The 21,413-nt window shown below is 42.8% G+C and overlaps 1 protein-coding gene across 1 annotated transcript in view; it reads right to left on the minus strand.

The window, feature by feature from the left end:
* Positions 1-21,413, minus strand: part of LOC311233196 (beta-galactoside alpha-2,6-sialyltransferase 1-like) — a gene marked incomplete at its 3' end in the record, with an annotated part of 74,851 nt that overhangs the window by 37,270 nt on the left and 16,168 nt on the right. Inside the window, exon 3 of the mRNA XM_084320120.1 lies at positions 13,221-13,322. Coding sequence (XP_084176246.1) covers positions 13,221-13,322 — 102 coding nt within the window. The remainder of the gene's footprint in view (positions 1-13,220; positions 13,323-21,413) is intronic.

The raw sequence follows: 21,413 nt of genomic DNA on the forward strand, positions 1-21,413 counted from the left end.
AGTCAGGTTCGGTCGTTATGACTTTAATAACGATGTGTAGTTAAATCAAGGGATAAATGCCTTGTCGCAACAGATGTTGGCCGACTAAACGTACAGCGATCCAATACAGTCAGATATACACACACGTTAACTTATATGTATTATTGTTGTTTTGTCTGTTTAAGTCTCGTTTGTATGTGCACAAGTATTATAGGACCCGTCGCGTTGCTTTATTGAGTCAAGAACCGGCTGCGGATAGCGCGACGAGCATTGAGAGACTATTACCGTTATATAGAGAATAACATTGAAGTTCAGGTAATAACATTGAAGTGCAGTTCACGCGACGAACTAGAATAGTAATTTCCGGAACCGGCCCACGGGAACAACCATTTGGGGAAGTATAGTTTTATCGTTTCAGTTTGTTTACGTTTCACATATGCATAGGCGCGTTCATTCGGTAACAAAACGCTGGTTTAGGAATTCCAGGCTATTGAGAGCTCGTGGGAAAAATACTGTATGAATTGCAAAGCGTTATTTCCGAGGCGAATGAGAACGCACGAACGTCGCATGGAGCGATGACGTCACGCTATGCGCGCCGTGAAGTTATTATTTTATATTAAACTATCCATAAGCAAACGTAAAGTGTAATGTGCCCAAGGCCAAGGGTGCGTGAAATCCACGTGTAGTATATGTTTTATTTGTATATGTATGTGCGCGCTGCTATTGGAAAATGTTGAGTTGCGGTGGCGAGATGCGGGTTGCTGACGACACGTAACGGATCCAACGTCAACACAACAGCTGTCCCCGGTGAGTATGAAAATCATAAATATAGATGCATTGATTGATTGAAAACTTTATTAACAGATTGCAGAATGGGTACAATACAGCACAGCTCAATACACAATTGTTAAGGGGATGCAGACCAGAGAGAGACTTTAGTCTTGTTTACATCAGGGTCCCCCATTTTCAATTTATCAGGACATATTATGACATACATGACATACAGATAGTCAGTACTGCTACATCTGTACATTTATGACATACCAGATTTGCAAATTCAGTACTGGTTGTGATAAAAAAGGAGTCAAGAAAAGGGAGTCATTTGACGTAGAAACTGTACATACACAACTATCATCTCAGTTACAGTAAATTACAACTATCTCAGATCACTTGAGTGTTTATGTGCTTTAATTTACACATTATAAGTCACATAAAGCTAATTACAATGTCTGTTTCAGAATTATAATACATCTGTGGGCGTACCGGTCATACTGACCATGGGAGCTAAACAAACACTTCCGGTTCCCAGTATATGGCAGTACAGGAATTGTAGTCCACATAAACAGCGTTAGATTAGACTTTATAAGCTTTCAATGTTGAAAACTTGGAACACAAACAACATAGATTATGTTTAAAAGTAAGATGTTTAGGTTATATTCACTTGAGTTAATGTGTTTATCTAAAGAACCAATGAAAGATAACTAGCCCTTTCCATTGTAAGACATTTTTAAACATGATTCAAAATGTGTGGTTCCACATTCATATGATGCTTGTGTACATATGCGATATGATTGATAAATGATAACACTATCATTACATCCTAGGACGGGATGGATGAGAAATAGCTGATGTTTTGTTAAGCTCACAGACAATCAAGGAGAACCCACTCAGATGGTCTTAGAAAAGAGTGGAAAATTAACATGTGTTTGTATTTACAGATCTGGCTCTGAGGCGAGATGCAAAACAGTTGAGCACACAGACAGTCAAAGAGGATTCACCCAAAATAAAAGAAAAGAGTGGGAAATTAACATGTGTTTGTATTTACAGACAACCAAGAGATCTGGCTCTGGGTCAAGATGCAGAATGGGTGTAAACACATTGTATCACAAAAGTTGAAACTCCAGTGATTTGCATCTGAACACAGACAAGACACAAAGTGAGACCAGCTACAATCATTTAAATTGAGACCCCAAAGTAATCTACATTTGAACACTCAAACCAGCTGAGGACGATGTGGAGTGAAAGACAATGCAAATAGCCAGTCTGACCACACCTATAGAGACTCAACTTAGTATCTCCACTTAGTATAGTAAGAAGTATCGCTTTAGATGCAGATTTACACTTGGGAGACAAAGCAATGCAAATGCCTACACTCGTGACCACAGACTTGATGAACTCACCTGGCGGTGGATGGCAACAGAGAACCACTTAATTAACATGAATTAGACACAGGTGATGAATTTGCAGTTATGGAAATCTACCTAACTCCCATACTAACAATAACTAACCAGTCGTTTTCATCATCTCTTTTCAAGAGGCACATGAATTAGAGAAGTGCCCGAGATGAAAGATTAATGATGAAAACAACTTTACTTACAATCCCCTCATTCTATTCTCTGTTTATAACCAATAACATGCATGACTATTCCTTAGACTATTCTTGTAACAACTAATACATTTCCATGACTGCAAAATATCAACCACAAAATTGAAACACAATTATCTAAATGTACAAGGTATACACGTACATTGATCATTTAGCTGACACTGTATGACAGGACATCAAAAAGGGCACAACTCTATCAGCTGAGTAACAATGTTCATCAAAGTGTTGAGTGCCACAGTGTAGGTTAGTTTTATTAGTGTTGAGTGCTACAGTGTAGATTAGTTTATTAGGACAAATGCATGACAGTAAGGTTAGTTAGGGTTAGATGACAAAACGAATGATTGTTTTTCATGCAAAATTAACTGGCTGTCTAGATTTTATGTTTTTTTCCCCCTATGCCATGATGAGCCACACTGAGATGTGAAGAACGCCAGAGAAGTCATGGCGAGGTAAGTATCCTGAGGCACACCCAACGCATCCTGAGGTAAGATCAACTTCAATTTAACATCACAGACTATTTTATCTAATTCAAGACTTTGGCCATTCATTTACAATTTTATTTAAAGCCTAATGCTGTAAGATCTAGGTAGATCTAGTTAGATACAAGATCTGATAAGATTGTAGTGAATGTGACCTTCTTGACACAAGGAATCACTGCTAATGCAATTGGCTTGCATTTCCTATTTTCAATTAAGTGATTTTATTTACAATAAATTGAATTAACCCTAAATGATTTTCCTCTGTAGCAGAAAGGCGTTGAATCATTTATGTGAGGAGTTTTCTAAGGCAGTTTTCATCATCCTCAGATTATGAATTGGTGAGAGGACAGGACGAGTGAGACGACGCGTGACCTGAACCACGAGAAACGATGCGACCAGGCAAGGAGGAACACAACCCAGGGACCTGAGCGACCCACGACAGCATACTACCACCAGGGACGCCGCCAAGGAGCTGCGGACACAACCAGGACGACGACAGCAACCGTGGGAGAGCCGCCATCCAACCCACGGCCTCCACCCCGGCACTGCAGACCACGGCAGACCAAACCCATCACCTGCAGATGGGAACCAAAGCCCCGACCATCAAGGTGGATTCCCATGACAAGATTGTCATCCGTGTGAGAGAGAGCGTCCTACTGACTAGCCACTACACCGGCGGGCCCTCGCCCTCCATCAAGTGGTACCGCAATGACGAGGAGAGGACAGCGAAACCAGCACAACACATTCAAAAACGCCCGCCCCCTCGCCCCTCTAGTACCGCGATGACGAGGAACGGGGGGGACCAACCACCACACAGCACGTTCAAGAACGCCCTGACCACCATGTCTCTAGGCCTGATAGGGGCCAAACGTGAGCACAGTGGCAGACATGTGATGGTGGTGGAGAACAACATAGGCTGCAGGAAAAGACCACTATAGTTGACTGCTACCGGTGACCCTTGACAAGGTACACAGGGAGCGGACGGCGACCTCCTGTAGGCCCCTCTGAATGAACGACGACCAGTGAATGTTCCCGACTGCATCGTCAAGAAGAGACATCATCAGAGACCTGTGGAACAAGATACTTCTGAACACACATTGTCCACATTGTTATGTATGTATTGGCCCTGCCACACGACAGACCGAGAACAGATGATCAACACTTCACAGCAACTGTCAGATTCACAAACAAGAACTGTTTCACAGAGTTCATATGTATCTGGAAAATTATTGACTAGGAATATGATGAAATACAATCAGTAAGATTGCATTAACCAATTTTATAATGACAATGAGAAATGATCACAGAGTCACATTGCAAAATGGTATTGTTAAACAGGGCAGAACCAGTTGGATTGTTCCAAGACACCAAGTTTGTTTTGACCATTGATAGTATGCACCACAGAACAATGCATAACGATTATCATAATCACCTTTTATATTAACCACTAGGTTAACGGTTTTCAATTTTATTTTGACACATTAGCCACTAAGGTAATGTCTATTGTATGTAGTTATTTAATTTTTATGTGTTACTGTTTGGCCCTGCCACACGACCGACAGAGAACACCTTGTCAACAACGACGCAACATCATTCAGATTAATACCTTCACAAGCAGGAAACTTTTCACACAATTGTATGTATCTGCAAAACGATGAACTAGGGATGTGATGAAAAGAAATCAATGAGAAAGCATTAACAATGGTTAGTAATAATGAGCTAAAATGTATTGCTGAAGGAAGAAGTGACCACATGATCACATTACATCACATTTGAATTACTTAGGTTACAAAATTGTATTGTCAGACAAGAAAGAATCAGTTGTTTTATTCTCTCATAGAAGAGGACATGTAACGTTGTTTTGCACCTGTATGGTGAACCATTGATAGTATATGCACTAGAATTACATACAGAAGCGATGCATAAGACGTTTTATCTCCTCATTTATAGAGAAGAAATGGAGAAAATTGCCTGATTCTAAGTAAAGACCAACAAAACTGAGGCAATCACAGATGAAAGTGACACTCAAACTCAGGGTAAATACAACTGGATCCTAAGTAATTTCATCAAGAATCATCATAAAATGGGCAAATATATATATATATATATTTTTGAACAGTTTCCCATAATCAATCATGTTAGTTTTATTAACCACCAGGTTAACGGTTGTTAAAATGTTTTTGTACACATTAGCCTTATGTGTAAATCCTATTCCTAATAATTATGCACACAATTTTGTTTTTTCACCCTGTGCACTCTGACCACACAGACAGTGCATGTATTTAATTGGTTTATTACGATGCCTGTATGCACAACGATCACATTAGCTCCCCAGAGTCACGACATGAACGACTGAAGGTATGCCAAGATATTTGCACAGCGATAGCTTCAAATGATTATGTTAATTGTTGTCTGATATCAGAGATGAGGACCACTCATTGATATAGGTATTTTGAGCGATTAATAAAAGAAAAGGGTGACATCTATTCCCACATCTCTGATATCAAAATAACACAGACCGCAGTCCAGTCGATCATGTCATGAATCATGTATATAAATAATACTAGTTTAAATTATTAGGCCAACCAACAGAACACATTGGCCAACATTTTCATTATTTTAATTATTTTCTATTTTTTTCATTATCTGATAACCGATGGATTACATCGGTCCCCACTTTTACCTGTTCCAAACAATCCTGGTATATTATACATTAATCTCACCCACATTATAAGAAAGAAAAGTGAGTATTGTGGTATAATATGTCCTCATGTAAATATGTTCCCCTTACCTGTGCCCCCCCCCCTCTCTGTGGAATCACCCCCCTCCCCTGTGTCCCCAAACCTGTACCCCCTCCCCCCCATCTGACCTATCAAATGGGACCACACACCCCCTTTGTTGAACTATAAAGGGCTCCTCCCGACCACAATCAAGGTCTTTTACCTGGGTCACTTCAGCTGACTACCTGGGGAGAGCCCCTCAGCCATTCTCTCTATGTATTCTATCTGTTTGGTTAATAAACCCTTGTTATTATCCAAGCCTCGGTTGACTGAGACATTCTTCATCAGGATATCCACAAATATCCCACAATACCCTTGCCTGTACTGAGTTTTTAAGTTTTGCCCACCTGTCCAGGTCGTCTTTGATTTTGTTCTGTATTTTTGTGTAATTGTGTTTCACCGTTTGTCTTATGGTGGGAAATATTTCCACACCCAAGCATCTAAAATGTTTAACCATGGGTATCGCGCCTGGGAGGGTTGTGTCTTTTTTTGCACGGATGTTAAGAGGAAGAAAAGCCGACTTCGGCCAATTTATTTTAAATCCCGATAAATCACCAAAGTTCTCTATCAACTTGAGTAGATGCGGCAATGTGGTGTTGGGGTTTTGCATGAACAATATTACGTCGTCCGCATATAAACTAATTTTATGTTGTGTGCCCTTGATTACTATTGGTTCTATGTGTTGGGATTGTCTTATAAATTGTGCTAAAGGTTCTAATGATAGATCGAATAGTCCGGGACTAAGAGGGCAACCCTGTCTGGCTGAGCGTGATACCGGAAAGATTTTGGAGACGGTTAACCTTCTGTAGTGTGGCAGTGAAAGCATTAACCCTTTGTAATGTGGTAGTGAAAGGGTTAAAGAAGTCCACTATTGTCCCTGTTCATCAAGAAAACCAAGCCAGCTTGCCTGAACAACGTCACCTCTGTAGCTACGAAGTGACTCGAGAGGCTCAGACTATTCCCATGATCTGCTCCTCGTGTCCCAGCAGCCAAGACCCGCTGCAGTTTGCCTACCACTCAACTAGACCCGTGCGCGATGCCGTGGCCAGCCTACGTTGTTCTGCGCACCTCCCTATCCCATCTAACACGCAGGGGGAACTGTGTGGAGAATGTTGTTCATTGACTACAGCTCTGCGTTCAATATCATAATTAGGGCTGTCGCGGTAACCACATCACCGCAATACCGCGTGTTATCAAGGCACCCGCGGATGAAGAACAAACAACCGCGACGACCGTGGTAAAAAAAAATAAAACCCATATGGGGCCGTCATCATTTTAACTCAGTTCATTTAATGATGAGATTGCCTTGTGCGTCCGTTTTCCAGTAGCATGAGCTAACTTCACGTTTCCATACAGTTTACAACTCACAGATGAAATCAGGATTTATTTTCATATCCCGGACTCAAGCCCCTAATCATGTATACATTTCCCTGTATTAATCTGAACCATAGTAGAGTACAGGGGAGTGTTCTCCTAACACTCCAGGGCCGAAGTGCCGGTCATGTAACTTGCTTGTTATAACTAGCCAGACTTGGGGGTAATTCCCTCTGTAAGGTGGTGACAGTAGACCAGAAAACCGTTCTCTCAAGGACTGGGCATTTATTTCCGTTTGCAGCTCTCTATTCTTAATGTTATTGACTAACGTTACATGCAAATTAAGTGCTGCCTCTCTCTACCCTACCGTTCCAGCCACACTCGGACTACATTAACGTTTCCCTACTCTCACTTCATTAACGTTAGATAAGATAAGATAAGATAAGATATTCCTTTATTGATCCCCTTGGGGAAATTCAGGCATCATAGCAGCATGGGGGGGAGGGGGGGGGGTACAGGTAGTAAAACAACACAGTATACAGGTAGTAAAAAACAACACAGGCAAACAATTTGATCAATATGGTCAATATAATTTACTATCTGACTAGCTGAGGAATATTCACATTATTCACAGTGTCACATAAGGTGCAGTATGCATGAGGTAGTGTTATAATTTACTATCTACTGAGTATACATTATTCACAGTATCACGGTATCCACTGAAATATACATTATTCACAGTATCACAGTATCCACATAGGGTGCAGTAAGCCTAAGGTAGTGTAGGTTGTCCTCCTTGGGTTCCTATAAGTCCCAGGTCAATGTCTGGTAGCAGTCGCTGTCGCTGCCCCCTGTTGTGGAGCCTGGAGGCTGCTAGTCGCTGCCCACTGTTGTGGAGCCTGATGGCCGCTGGTATGAAGGACTGTCCGAGGCGGTTAGTTGAGTGTCGGGGGGGAATGAGTCTGTGGCTGAACGAGCTTCTCATCTTGACTAGCTCGTCGTAGAGGGGGTGGTAGGGGTTCTCCATGATGGCATCCAGCTTCCTTATCATCCCCCTCTCTACCATCACCTCAAGTCTAGGTAGCTCGACTCCCACCACGGAGCTAGCCTTCCTCACCAGCTTGTTGAGCTTGTTGGTGTCCCTTGAGTTGATGTAGCCTCCCCAGCATGCCACAGCATAGAAGAGGATGCTGGCCACAACAGACTGGTAAAAAGACTGCAGCAGTTTGTTGCACACATTGAAGGACCTGAGTCTCCTCAGGAAGAACAGCCTGCTCTGTCCCTTCCTGTAGAGGGCCTCTGTGTTGTCTGACCAGTCCAGTTTATTGTTCAGGTGTACCCCAAGGAACTTGTATGAGTCCACCATCTCCACAGCTAACATTATCATAGTGAAGGATGTCTATGTTTTTCAATATGTATATAATGTATATATATCGGTGGGTGACAGCATCTACTCAGACGGATCTATAGATCTTAAAAGTAGCTGGCAGTCAGAGAGTGTGTTGCAGCAGACTAACACCAAAGATGAGGCTGTGCTGTTTAACATCAACAGCTGATAGCCACAGCATCAAGGTCAAGTGTCTACAGCAGCGCTGGGCAGTCGTCACATAGCAGTGTAACCACAGAGGTGCCGTTGTTATAGTGATGTGGGTCAAAGAGCCAGGGCGTGTCACGTGGTAGTGGTTACTAGGGGCGGGCCTGTCGTTGCTATGGCAAGAATAATATAATGTGAGTTCTTCCGGGTGTAAGTTAGATTCAGCTACGACACACAGAGGAGAAGCGTTGATCAGATACTTTGAAACGGCTCCCTCCTCCCCTCGCAAAGGGGGGGGGGGGGGGTGCAGCAATGGAGAAGATGACACATCATCACTAGCAGATATGGTGGTTGGCTACGACAAGGCCAGAACCATCGGACTAATGACAGGAGACGGAGAGAAGAGAATTAAGACTGAACAATGACAATACAGAACTGGTTTACATCTGATGACGAGGCTTTGTTTATGGAATAAACAACGTTTTTCCAAGAAAAGGATCAAGTTGCAGTGTTGTTTCTTATGACTATGGATGTACTATCAGGGGTTGCAAGAAAAAACACAACGCACAACAGAGAGAGAGACGAATGATATGATGAGATGAGATTGGCTGATTGCCAGAATCCAACAATAGCTATTATGGTCTGTAATGTCAACTGGATAACGTTAGCTTTGTTCGCTATCTATAACGTTAGCTCGTTTTCCACCATGAACAATGACACAAGTTGTGATATTGTTATTGACTAATGTTACACGCAAATGAAGTGCTGCCGGTCAGGTGGCGTAGCGGAGATTGTGCTCGTCACCAATGCAAGAGGCTGCGGTCTCGACTCCCGGAGAGTCAGCATTGCCTTGGCTCGGGCTGATCGCTATACTAACTCGTTTGGCTGAGTTAGGGGGAGGGGAGCCGTGGGTGGGTCCTGGGCGTTGTGGACAGCGACCCCTACAGTTCGGTCAGGGCGCCTGCTCAGCAAGGGTAGGATCTGGAGAGAGGTAGTGCGACCTTCCACACGTTACACTCTCCCGGTGAGAATCTGCACGGCCAGGCTGGCTGCACAGGCGTTGGAGGAAAGCATGTGACAGTCTCCGGCCTCTCGGACCAACAGTAGGGGAAAGTGCGCAACAACCAGGAAGAGGGTTGGGAATTGGCATAACAACTAACAGTGGAATGGGAGAAAAATCGGAAAAAGATAATAAAAAGATAATAAAAATAAAAATAAAAAAATTAAGTGCTGCCTCTCTCTACGGTCCCCGCCATACTCTGACTACATCAACGTTTCCCTACTCTCACTTCATTAACGTTAGGCTAACGTTATCATAGCTATTATGATCTGTAATGTCAACTGGATAACGTTAGCTTTGTTTTGCAGACGTTGGAGAAGGGATGTGTGACTGACTATTCGCTGCTTGCGTGGACCATTATATTCCACAACGCATCACTCTTAACACTTTCAGTGCCGGGCCGTGTTTTCCTATTTACCCCGTTGAGTGCCACCATCCACGGCCAATTTTAACGTTAATATCGCTTCATTTCCGTTTGATAGCATTTTGAAAATCACCCGTTTTCGCGGAAAAAACCACACATGCCTATGATAATCGCCTTTTACTGGAATATTCCAGAACGTTGTAATTTGTCTGCCTATTTATGAATCGTTTTCAAATAAACGCTAGATGATCGATAGTATATGTGTGCGCACGCACGCTCATGCCGCGCGCTGATAATCGCTGGTCTTATTTCCTCATGGCGTTTACAGTCAAAACACCCATATCACATATCACATAAACGCTTATATCTCTGTGAAAACGAGTTTGATTATCCTAACACTGATAACATAGATTCCTTACCTGACATCAGATGGTATCCAAATGGTATATTCCAATTCCTGATCACCATTCGAAAAAATCGATAAGTGTATAGATCCAACGTGTATACAGTAGAACACATGATCCGCGCGGCTCAGAGGCTCCAGAATGAACTCTGGCTGCATCAGTGAGAAGTAAAATGTGGAGTCAGAAATCCGTTCTCCCATTCACTTTCATTGAGTCCATTCCAAAAGGGTGATTTACCATCTGGGAGACGATAGGGGGCGCTTTTTTCAGATCAGAGCGGCGGCGGTCCCTGGATCTCCAACGGTAGGCTCGCGTGATGCAATATGATTTCAGATCGCTAATAAAAAAAAATTAACCCTCGTAAACCAGAGAAAAGCCGTGAGTGGCACTCAACGTGTTAAAGGAGCAGGCAACATCTACTTTTATCACATTTCAGAATGTTGAGGGACAAATGGATAGATTATCAAACATGTTTGAAATAGTTTCAGGACTCCTACGACCTTAGAATTATTTTCTTATCACGATCGCGGGTAAACTTGCATGTCTTAATAAAACATTTATATATAAACAAATTAATACTTGCATCCTGCGGTGATGAGCCACACACACAACCGTGGTTAGAAAATGTCATACCGCGACAGCCCTAATCATAATCACCCCCAAGCTCAGTGACCTGGCTGGGACTGAACTCCGCCCCCGTGTCAGTGAGTCCTCCACCTTCTGACAGGCAGACCCCCCCCCCCCCCCCACACCCACACCCACACACACACACACACACACATGGTTGTGTTCTGAGCCCTCTCCTGTACACCCTGTACACACAGGCTCCAACACTGTCGTCAAGTTCATGGACGACACAGCTGCGACGAGAAGGCCTACCTTGGAGGAGGTGGAGAACCTGGAACCAGGAGAACAGCCTCTCCCAGAACATCAGCAAGACAAAGGAGCTGATAGTGGACTGTCAGAGGACACAGGAGAGGAACTACAACCTCAGGATTAAGGGGGCACTAGCGGAGAGGGTGAACATCTTCCACAGCGCTAGCGTATACACATTGCACAAAGGACCTGAAGTGAACTGACAGCTTGGTGAAGAAGGGGCTTCACCCCAGACGTCTACGTCACCTGTCTGATTTAGGGAACGGCACCACGCGGGACTGAAAGGCCTCGCACAGAGCGGTACGGTCAGCTGAGCCCACTGTACCACCAGAGGTGAACTCCCTAAACCTGCAGGACATAATTCCAAGCTGTGCAGGACTTAAGGCCAAGATAATCATAAAAGATCGCCAGCCATCCGAACAACGGGACTCTTCTCTCTGCTGAGGTCAGGAGAACGCTACCCCAGCCACAACACAGAGATGCTCAAGAGAAGCGCCACCTACCCAAGCCATCCAGATCCTCCATGAGGACTCCCTCTACTACCTGTACACTACTCACTGACTGCATCATGCAAACATGTTCATTTGCACACCCATTCATTTTCACATCTATTAATTTGCACCTATTGCACATTTGCACTGCACTCCTTTCCTATTCCCTAATTTACTGTTACTTATTCCTATATTCCTGATATCAGTTTTATATTTTATATGTTTATATTATTTATCTTTTTTTATGCTCACAGTCTTGGGGGGCGGGTGCAGTGGAAGTATTTCACTGCCATTGTACATGTGTAATGTGTATGTGACAAATTAACGTTGACTTTGAAGAACGCACAAACATCCATTGGTTTAAAACAATCAGAGTCAGGTACTGACAAGTCTGTAATTATGATAGCCTGTGATTAATTTTGGTTTAGTGGTTGATTTGGTAGTATTTATGTGGTGATGTTTTAACATTGCGTTGAACAGGTCCTTCCAAGTCGAACCACCTCATTACATCACTCAACTAATATGGTGGGAAATGTGAATAAAGAATAAACTGAATAGTGGCCATCGCTCTAGGGTCAGTGAAACCCATTCAAATACCATTGCAACACTGGTTTACTAAGGCATAAAACATGCATGCTGGGTACTCCAGCCATTGCTCGTGACCAAGGTATTAGGAGTGTAGTTGGTCCCCCAGGTGGGTGCCAGACTGTTGCTGCCCCCTGGTCCTAAATAGTTAGGATCGGCTTTTCATTATTTATTATGCTAATTTTTACAATGTATTATTTATGATACTTGTAATTTATGTTATATTATGTGCTTTCATTTATGTACTGTATGGTGTATTCCCCCATGGGGCTATAAAGGTTTCATTCAAATGCAGAGGATCAAGTCCTGGTATATGTAAACATTTATTAATTAATAATAATAAAAAAGTTTACTCTGCAAATAAACAGATTCTAATTATAATTCCCACAGTAAATTATAAATCAAGTGCAGATACTACACAGACTGAATAGATCGCTATTAGCTGCCTCATTGTTCAAGGTCCAATCAGTAAGATATTTAGTTGCTTGGAATGAGAACCATGTAGACTCAAACCAACTTCAATTGTGAAATAAGTCATTTAATGGTTATGGCCAAAAGGTCCTCGCTGCTGTATAGACCTTTCTGTCTTTAACATAATGTTGTAGGCAACACTCGTTTCCGCATACAAAATGCACATGCACATCTTTTGAGTTGAAATCACACCTCTCAAAACGTGAGGTAAGCACATGACTCAGTGGCTCATCACCGTGACGATCTGATCGGAGAACATTGTCCTTCCGTGTTCTAGTGAAACACTGGAATACATTTGAGCTCATATCTTTACAACGTGGTGGAAACGCAATGGGCTGAAGGAACAAAAAAGTACCATCCTGGGACTAAAAGTTCAGGGTAATTTTGGTCGAAGTGTGGCTTTAGTTAGTTAGTTAGTTAGTTAGTTAGTTAGTTAGTTAGTTAGTTAGTTAGTTAGTTAGTTAGTTAGTTAGTTAGATAGGTAGTAAGTGAGTCACCTGAATCTGCTGATGCATACCCACGGCTGCGCTGCGTCGCCGTGGGAACACGAGGAGTGTCTTCCTTTTGTCCTTGTGCTCCAGAGATTCTTCAGGCTCCTTCTGTAAATAGTTTTAAAAAGCAGCTGAAAACAGACTTTTTTAAGTTGTCATGAATATTTTGGCCGATACCGATATTAACATTTCTGTTATGGCCGATAACTGTTATTACTGATGTCGATATGATCTGTATGAATAAAACCAATTTCTATGATAATCAAATTTTTTACATACTGAAACAATGTTAGCCCACAATCCTGTGTTGCGTCATTGTCACATGCAAGTACTGTTACCCAAACAAACACTCTCACACACACACGCACGCACGCACGCACGCACGCACGCACGCACGCACGCACGCACGCACGCACACACACACACACACACACACACACACACACACACACACACACACACACACACACACACACACACACACACACACACACACACACACACACACACACACACACACACACACACACACACACACACACACACACACACACACACACACACACACACACACACACACAAACGGCAGCTAGATAGAGAAATAATCATCACATCGTCCCAGTTTTGCTCGTCGGACCAATCAATAAAGAAATCTATCACCAGCTGATACAGTATACGTTTAGCGATATATCTCTGGCCAGTTTTGCTCATCGGACAGATACCAATATATGAAGAAATCACTATCATTGGCTGATACCGATATGATCACTGATATATTGTGCATTCCTAGCACATAACAACCATTGTTTGTTCCAAAATTAAGAACAAATGGGCCATTCTAAACATTCCTCGAAAGTCCTCCTATTGTTTGTTTACCAGCTAAACTGCTGTATACAGTAAGCATCATTTGCCTTCCGTTTTTGGGTCAAATCTTTCCAAAAAGATTAGATTAAAAGCACTTAGTCAGGTTCTCCACTCGCGCAGATATGGATGAAATGAATGAGGACATAAAATATGGTAAAAGATGGATTTAGAAACAGCTGGTTGCACTGAGGCCTGAGTGATTGAGACAGCTGTTTGTATCCCCACCCTTCTCACTCACACATACATGTATGTACACTCACTCCCTCCATCCATCTCTTTCACTCTCTCCCTCTTTTACCCTCTTGTGGGTGTGCACGCCCACACACACGCACTCATTCTCCTTCTATCTTTCTCTCTCCCGTCGTGACTCTCTTCCTCTATCACTCATTCCCTCTCTCTTTTTCTCTCATTCCCTTTCACCCCCCTCACCTCTGTTCCTTTCCTTTGCTTTCTTTCTTCACCCCCCCCCCCCCCCTCCCCGTTCTCATAATTTTTCTCCTTTCTTCAGGGTTTCTCCAGCCATGTCGTCCTCATTCACTTCATCTCCCTCTCTCTCTCTTTCTTTACTCTCTCCTTCCTTCTCTTTTATCCTCTACCTCTCACTCAATCACTCTCACATACATGAAAACACATTTGTATTAATCCCTAAACTATGTGTGTGTGTGTGTGTGTGTGTGTGTGTGTGTGTGTGTGTGTGTGTGTGTGTGTGTGTGTGTGTGTGTGTGTGTGTGTGTGTGTGTGTGTGTGTGCGTGCGTGCGTGCGTGCGTGCGTGCGTGCGTGCGTGCGTGCGTGCGTGTGTGTATGCGTGCGTGCGTGCGTGCGTGTGTGTGTGTGTAAGAGAGAGATAGAGAAAGAGAGAGAGAGAGAGAGAAAATCTGTATGGATGAAAACATGATGAATAAATCCTTCAGATTCAGTCACACATGGGACAGAACAGCTAGAACGAAGAGCTGAGCAGAGATCAAAATAGCAGCATAAGAGGACCCTGCTGACCTCTGCACTCATAAGCCCTATCCGCATGGGAATAGTAATATGTAGAAAATTACCCCCCAACCTTTGTGATCTCCAGATGCACATTCGCACAGGATGCGTTTTTACAGAAGTGTCGCATGAGGTTTGAACTCGACACGCCTATAGTTTCACCTGTTATCAAACATTATTGTTTCAAATTGTAATGGAAAATGGAATCATGCAGAGAACTTCAATATGTTTTCAATGATAAATCAAATCTATGACAATCCAGCAGGGGGGGAAAAGAATGACCTGAATAACAGTTACAGTATGTGCACCAATTTAGGATGGAAATATATTTTTCAAGATGGAACTGTAGGCCTGTCAATCTCCATGCTGAGGTGAGGCAGATTGATTTGACGTTTGCACTGAAAATGCATTTAAAACCTTCCTGTATTGATTTCACCCATGTGACCAAAGACAAATTACGACCCCAAATTACTGAGATGCCGATTCGCACAGGACTGATATTATCAGATGACCGAAATATGGTACTGTAGGTGATTTTGGCTATTGGCTATAAGCTGCATTCATGATACACACTATCATGTTCAGTACGGGCAATTCTTTGCACTGGGTCATTTTCAAATGTAATTCCCAGCTCCAGATCAGCAAACATTTCCCAAATGAACATAGATAGAAGAACAACAGCACTGAAGCATCGTGTGTGTGTTACAGTATCTCCTCCTGATTGGAAACAGCTGTGAGTGAACTGCCTCTCCCTGAACGTCAGCAAAACAAAAGAGATGATTGTAGACTTCAGGAGGTCAGGGGCCAGGGACTACAGCCCCCTCAGCATCGCCGGGGCGCCGGTCGAGAGAGTGAACAGTTTTAAGTACCTCGGAGTCCACATATCCAAGGACTTGACATGGACCACACACATTGACAGTGTAGTCTAGAAGGCACAGCAGGGCACGAAATTAACTGTTTGACTCACCGGCCAGTGGCGGGTAGATGGGAAAATTCTACCCGCCAAGCATATTTCTTACCGGCCAAAAAAAAGACGCATTTTTGTGTCACATGCATGACTGGCACGCAAGAAAAAAACTTCAATCAAACTCGCTGTATAACGTATCCCAAATCGCAGGCTTTGCGATTTGCTAAAAGGCGACTGTCGTAAGACCAAAACACACCGCAGTTAAAATTATTTTACATTACTATTTTCATTTTGTTACCCGTCATGTGGTGGACAGACTTCTCAGTGTTACTCGCCAAACCGAAAATCTGCCCGCCAATGGCGGGTGGCGGGCTCCAATTTCGTGCCCTACGCCTCTACTTCCTTATAGGCGCCTAAGGAAGTTCAAAGTGAGTCAGAAGATCCTAAGAACTTCTACTCATGCAGATAGAGAGCATCCTGACTGGTAACATCACCTCCTGGCTTGGGAATAGCACTGCACAAGACCGTAGCAAACTACAGAGAGTGGCCCGTTCAGCCGAACGCACAATTGGAGGTGGGCTTCCCACTCTCCAAGACATTTACAACAAGCATTGCAGGGGTAAGGCTAAGAGAATAATCAAAGACTCTAGTCACCCAAACAACTGCCTCTTTGAACTGCTGCGGTCAGCCAAGCGATACCGGAGTCTCATGGCCAGTACAGAGAGACTCAGAAGGAGCTTCTATCCACAGGCCATCAGGATGCTCAACGACAATAACACTATGTAACAAACCATCAAATACACACACTGCACACACATCCACATGTACACACTCACTTTAAATAAACAACTCACTGTAGCACCCACTTTACCCACTTTAGACACTTTAACACTTTGATTGCCCAACCCGAGTTTTCTCTGGTTTACCCCCCGCGGGTTGAATGCCCACTCACGAGAATTCTCGTATTTTCTTGTTTTTTTTTTATTAGCGATCATCAACCGAGTCTACCGTTGGAAATTCAGCCACTCCAGGCGTTCAGATGTGATAAAAGAGCCCCCTATCGTCTCCCAGATGGTAATTCACCCTTTTGGATTGAACTCAATGAAAATGAATGAGAAAAAAAATCCCTGACTCCACATTTTACTTCTCACTCACGCAGCCGGGGTCGATCAGCTCCACTAGTGAGCCTCAGAGCAGCGGGGATTATGTGTTTTTACAGTATACACGGTGAATCAATAAAAGGATCGGTTTTTTCGAATGGCAATCAGGAATTGGAATAATGCATTTGGATACCATCTGATCTCAGGTAAGGAATCTATGTTACCAGTCTTAGGATAATCAGACTCGTTTTCACGGAGATATAAGCTTTTATGTGATTATGTGATATGGCTGATTGACTGTGCGAGCGGTCAGGAAATAGGAGAATCGATTTTCAGCTCGCGGCCAGAGCGTGCGTGCGTACACATGTACTATCGATGATCTAGACTTTATTTGAAAACTATTCGTGAATGGGCCGAGGAATGACAACGTTCTAGACAGAGTATTCCAGTAAAGGGCGATTATCATGGAATGTCTTAATTTTTCCATGAAAACGAGTGCTTTTCAAAATGCTAGAAAACGGAAATGAAACAATCTGCTACGACAATGTTGACTGGAAAATGAGTCTTTGATAAGCGACGGGCAGATTAGACACAGCCATAATTTAAAACATAGATTAGGCGATATTAACGTTAACATTGAAGTGGTGCTGGGCATTCAAGGAGGTAAAAAGGAATTAAGCTTGGGCAGTGAAAGTGTTAACACACTTTATATTTATTGGTAAAGCGATTTACACTACAATTCATACCTCATTGCACCTTACCCTAAGTTGTACCTCATCCCATTTTTGCATTGTACTGTATACTGTATTGTATTGTAACTCAGTTAAAAAAAAATGTCTACTCTGTATTATATATTGTATATATGTATATTGAACACTTTTTGTTTACACTTTGTTTACGTACTTGACTTTCTATTTTATACTTTATCTATTTTTACCTAGCACACTCTCAGGAGCAAACGGAAAAAAGCATTTCATATAAAAGTATTCTGTATTTTTGTATGACAACTAATAAAGAAACTTGAAACTTGGACTTGATTTCTTCTTATTATACACCTCTCACTGGTGATGTATTTTGCGGCTGCTCTCGAATCTCTAGTCTTTGAGGCAGGTATAGTCAAATTAATGGACTATTAATAGATCGCTCCTAGCTTCATCTGTGGTTCATGCAGCTGTGGTCCCGTGAACAAAGTCCTCTAATATACATTTCTCTCTCTGATAAGGCAGGGGATTTAGAATTTTAAGCGTCAGTTTAAAAAAAGCCTTTTAGTTTAAACAAGACAGGACAATTGGCAACACAGGAAGTCTTCATGCCACAGCAGTGATGCATACAGTCCAGTCAGTTATATATTACTATGGTTATACCAAACCATGACACAGCACAAAGCCTAGAGGCTAACAGAGTCTGAGACAGATGGTGATGTCACCTACTATTTGCTTAAAGATGTCACCTTTAATCTCCTTCACTCTCTCTCTCTCTCACACACACACACACACACACACACACACACACACACACACACACACACACACACACACACACACGCACACACGCACACACACACACACACACACACACACACACACACACACACACACACCTGTTAGCCACATCTGTGTGTGTGTGTGTGTGTGTGTGTGTGTGTGTGTGTGTGTGTGTGTGTGTGTGTGTGTGTGTGTGTGTGTGTGTGTGTGTGTGTGTGTGTGTGTGTGTGTGTGTGTGTGTATCTGTTTCTGTGAGTTGCTGCATGGCATGTGAGTAGGTTTTAATCTGGTATTTAAGTGCACTGGCCAAGACGGAAGGCCCAGCTGTGTGAGGGGGAATTAGCCTAGATTATTATGTATGTGTCAGCATGCAGCGCTGCACTAAGAGCTACCAAACCATCGGAGCTGAGAGAGAGAGAGAGCGAGAGAGAGTGAGACCGAGAACGAGAGCGAGAGAGAGAGAGAGAGAGAGAGAGAGAGAGAGAGAGAGAGAGAGAGAGAGAGAGAGAGAGAGAGAGAGAGAGAGGGAGGCTCAGGCTACTGTGGTGTAAAGCTTGACCAGTGGGGGCACAAGGCTTTCCCTGGGTATTAACCCCTGACACATCGAGCCGACTGTGCCGAAGTTTGGATGTGCTGAATTTCTCACTTACTCACGTTTGGGTTTGGTTTAAGTGCAATTGAAAACCTTTATTTATCCCCAAGGGGAGATTCAGATGTCCATCACAGCATAACAGCAATTTAAAAACAGTAAAAACAGTTAATGGAAACAGTTAATACATAACATACACTTATTGGTATGTGTTAAAAACAAGATGGGCAAATACATAGGGATAAAATATAGAAAAAATAGGGCTAAAATAGAGCTAAAAGTGGTGAAAAGAAAAAGAAACAAGTCCAATCATGTTAAATAATTAAATTAATTGGTTACAGTCCACAACCCAGCTCCTCCAGTCCACGGCAGTTAGCCCGTCCTGGCCCTGCCTGGTTGTGGAGCCTGATTGCCACCGGCACAAAACGAGTTAACTCGCTATAGCCCGCCAATCGAATTCTGCCAACAAGTAAACTCATTATTGGATCGTTATTTCTTTTATTCGCTATTTCCATTCATAATTCATCCTGCTATGCTGTAGGACTGTGTGGCACTCTGTCTGAGACCGCAACGGTCCGATACCGCCGCCTAACGTCTTGCGGCCGCTATTGCACTCCACTTGAAATGATGTGGTTTGTTTTCTCGGCCGAGCTGCGGCGTGGGGGCAGGTTCTAAACACTCCGGCAAAACAAGCGCTTATAGGGATGGCATCGACAAGGGTCCCCGCCCGTCCGTTCATGTGCAATGCTGGATAACGTTGGACACAGGATCGCTGTGGATATTTGGAATGGCGGTCAGATAATTGGATTATTCTTTTTGCAGTACATCAGAGAGAAGGTAAGGACTATATGTTATCAATCTTGCGTTGATCGGATTTTTTTTCCCCGCGATCGCAGCGTGTGTCTGTAATGTACTGTGTAATGTATGCCGTTGGTGGCGCTCGAAGCATAGAAAAACGATCTCCCCCCACCCTTTCGTGCATGTATGGTGAAACATAATACCGATAATCTAGCATTGATTTCAGATTGATTCAATAATCAGGCGAGAAATGGCACGATTTATAATGAAATGCAGTAAAGCGCTGTTTGCCGGAGTTTCCTGGGATTAGAGGATCACTCTAAAACTATACTCATATTCACCACGGTATAAAACGGAAATGTATGGATGAAAAAATTATGACTTTATTATAAAGACCATATTGACATTGGTAATATCGGTAATATTGGTTATCAGCCCTAACAGAAATGTTAATATTGGGAATCTGTATCGGCCAAAATCTTCATATCGGTGCATCCCTACTGTGTGTGATTGTTTGAGTGTGTGTGTGTGCATGTGTATATTCGGTTTGATGCCAATTTGGCCTCACAACAAGATGTTATCCCTTGTGCTCAGGCTTGAGTGGAGGTGTAACATAATGAAGAAGTGCTATTGGAAGCAGGATATGAAGGCATCTGATCCAAGGCGTTACACCCACGGCTGTGTCAACCGTCCTGAATGGATGCGTTATCAAGAAGTAGACACTTTTTGAGCCATATATACAATAGGCCTAGCTGATTCCACTAGGGGGCGTAATAGTAGCTTGAATGCTTTCAAAATATGAAAGAAATAGACGTGTTTCTTGTTTATAAACATACCGTGTTCGAGCCAATCAGCAATACCAACTGAGTCACGTGACTAAGTTGCCCCCTACCTGCGCGAGCTGCTGCGCTAAAAAAGTATTGAGAACATTTGAGTACCTCCGACGAAGATTTAAGTTTTCAGAGGTACAATCTTTTCAAACTTGTTTCAGTAAGTTGGAATGTTTTGTGCACAGAGACAGTAGGAATGCAGAGAGAGAGAGAGAGAGAGAGAGAGAGAGAGAGAGAGAGAGAGAGAGAGAGAGAGAGAGAGAGAGAGAGAGAGAGCATTTTGCATATTTCCATTTGTAGGACTAGGGGTGAAATGGATGACAACCAGGGACGAGGGGTTGCCTTATATCTTATAACTTTCATTTTCTATAAGGTTCAACCACTAGGCCTGGAATGATATCCCTCTTTTCTTGTGACAAATTATGTTTTAAACTTGAACACAGGCCCACAACAGCCTGCACCGCGACAGAAGCAAAGCTCCTATACATTATGGGTCCATCGCTGAAAAGATATAATTAATTTGTATTATTTTCAGTTTGATAAAAAATGTAGCCCATACGACAAATTAAAATGTATAATATTAATATAGGCGATGTTGGCGAAAAGATGGGCTAAAATCACAAATTCTACAAACCATCAATGGCA

This window comes from Notolepis coatsorum, assembly GCF_963971535.1.
Source record: "Notolepis coatsorum genome assembly, chromosome: 8".
Taxonomy (NCBI): Eukaryota; Metazoa; Chordata; class Actinopteri; order Aulopiformes; family Paralepididae; genus Notolepis; species Notolepis coatsorum.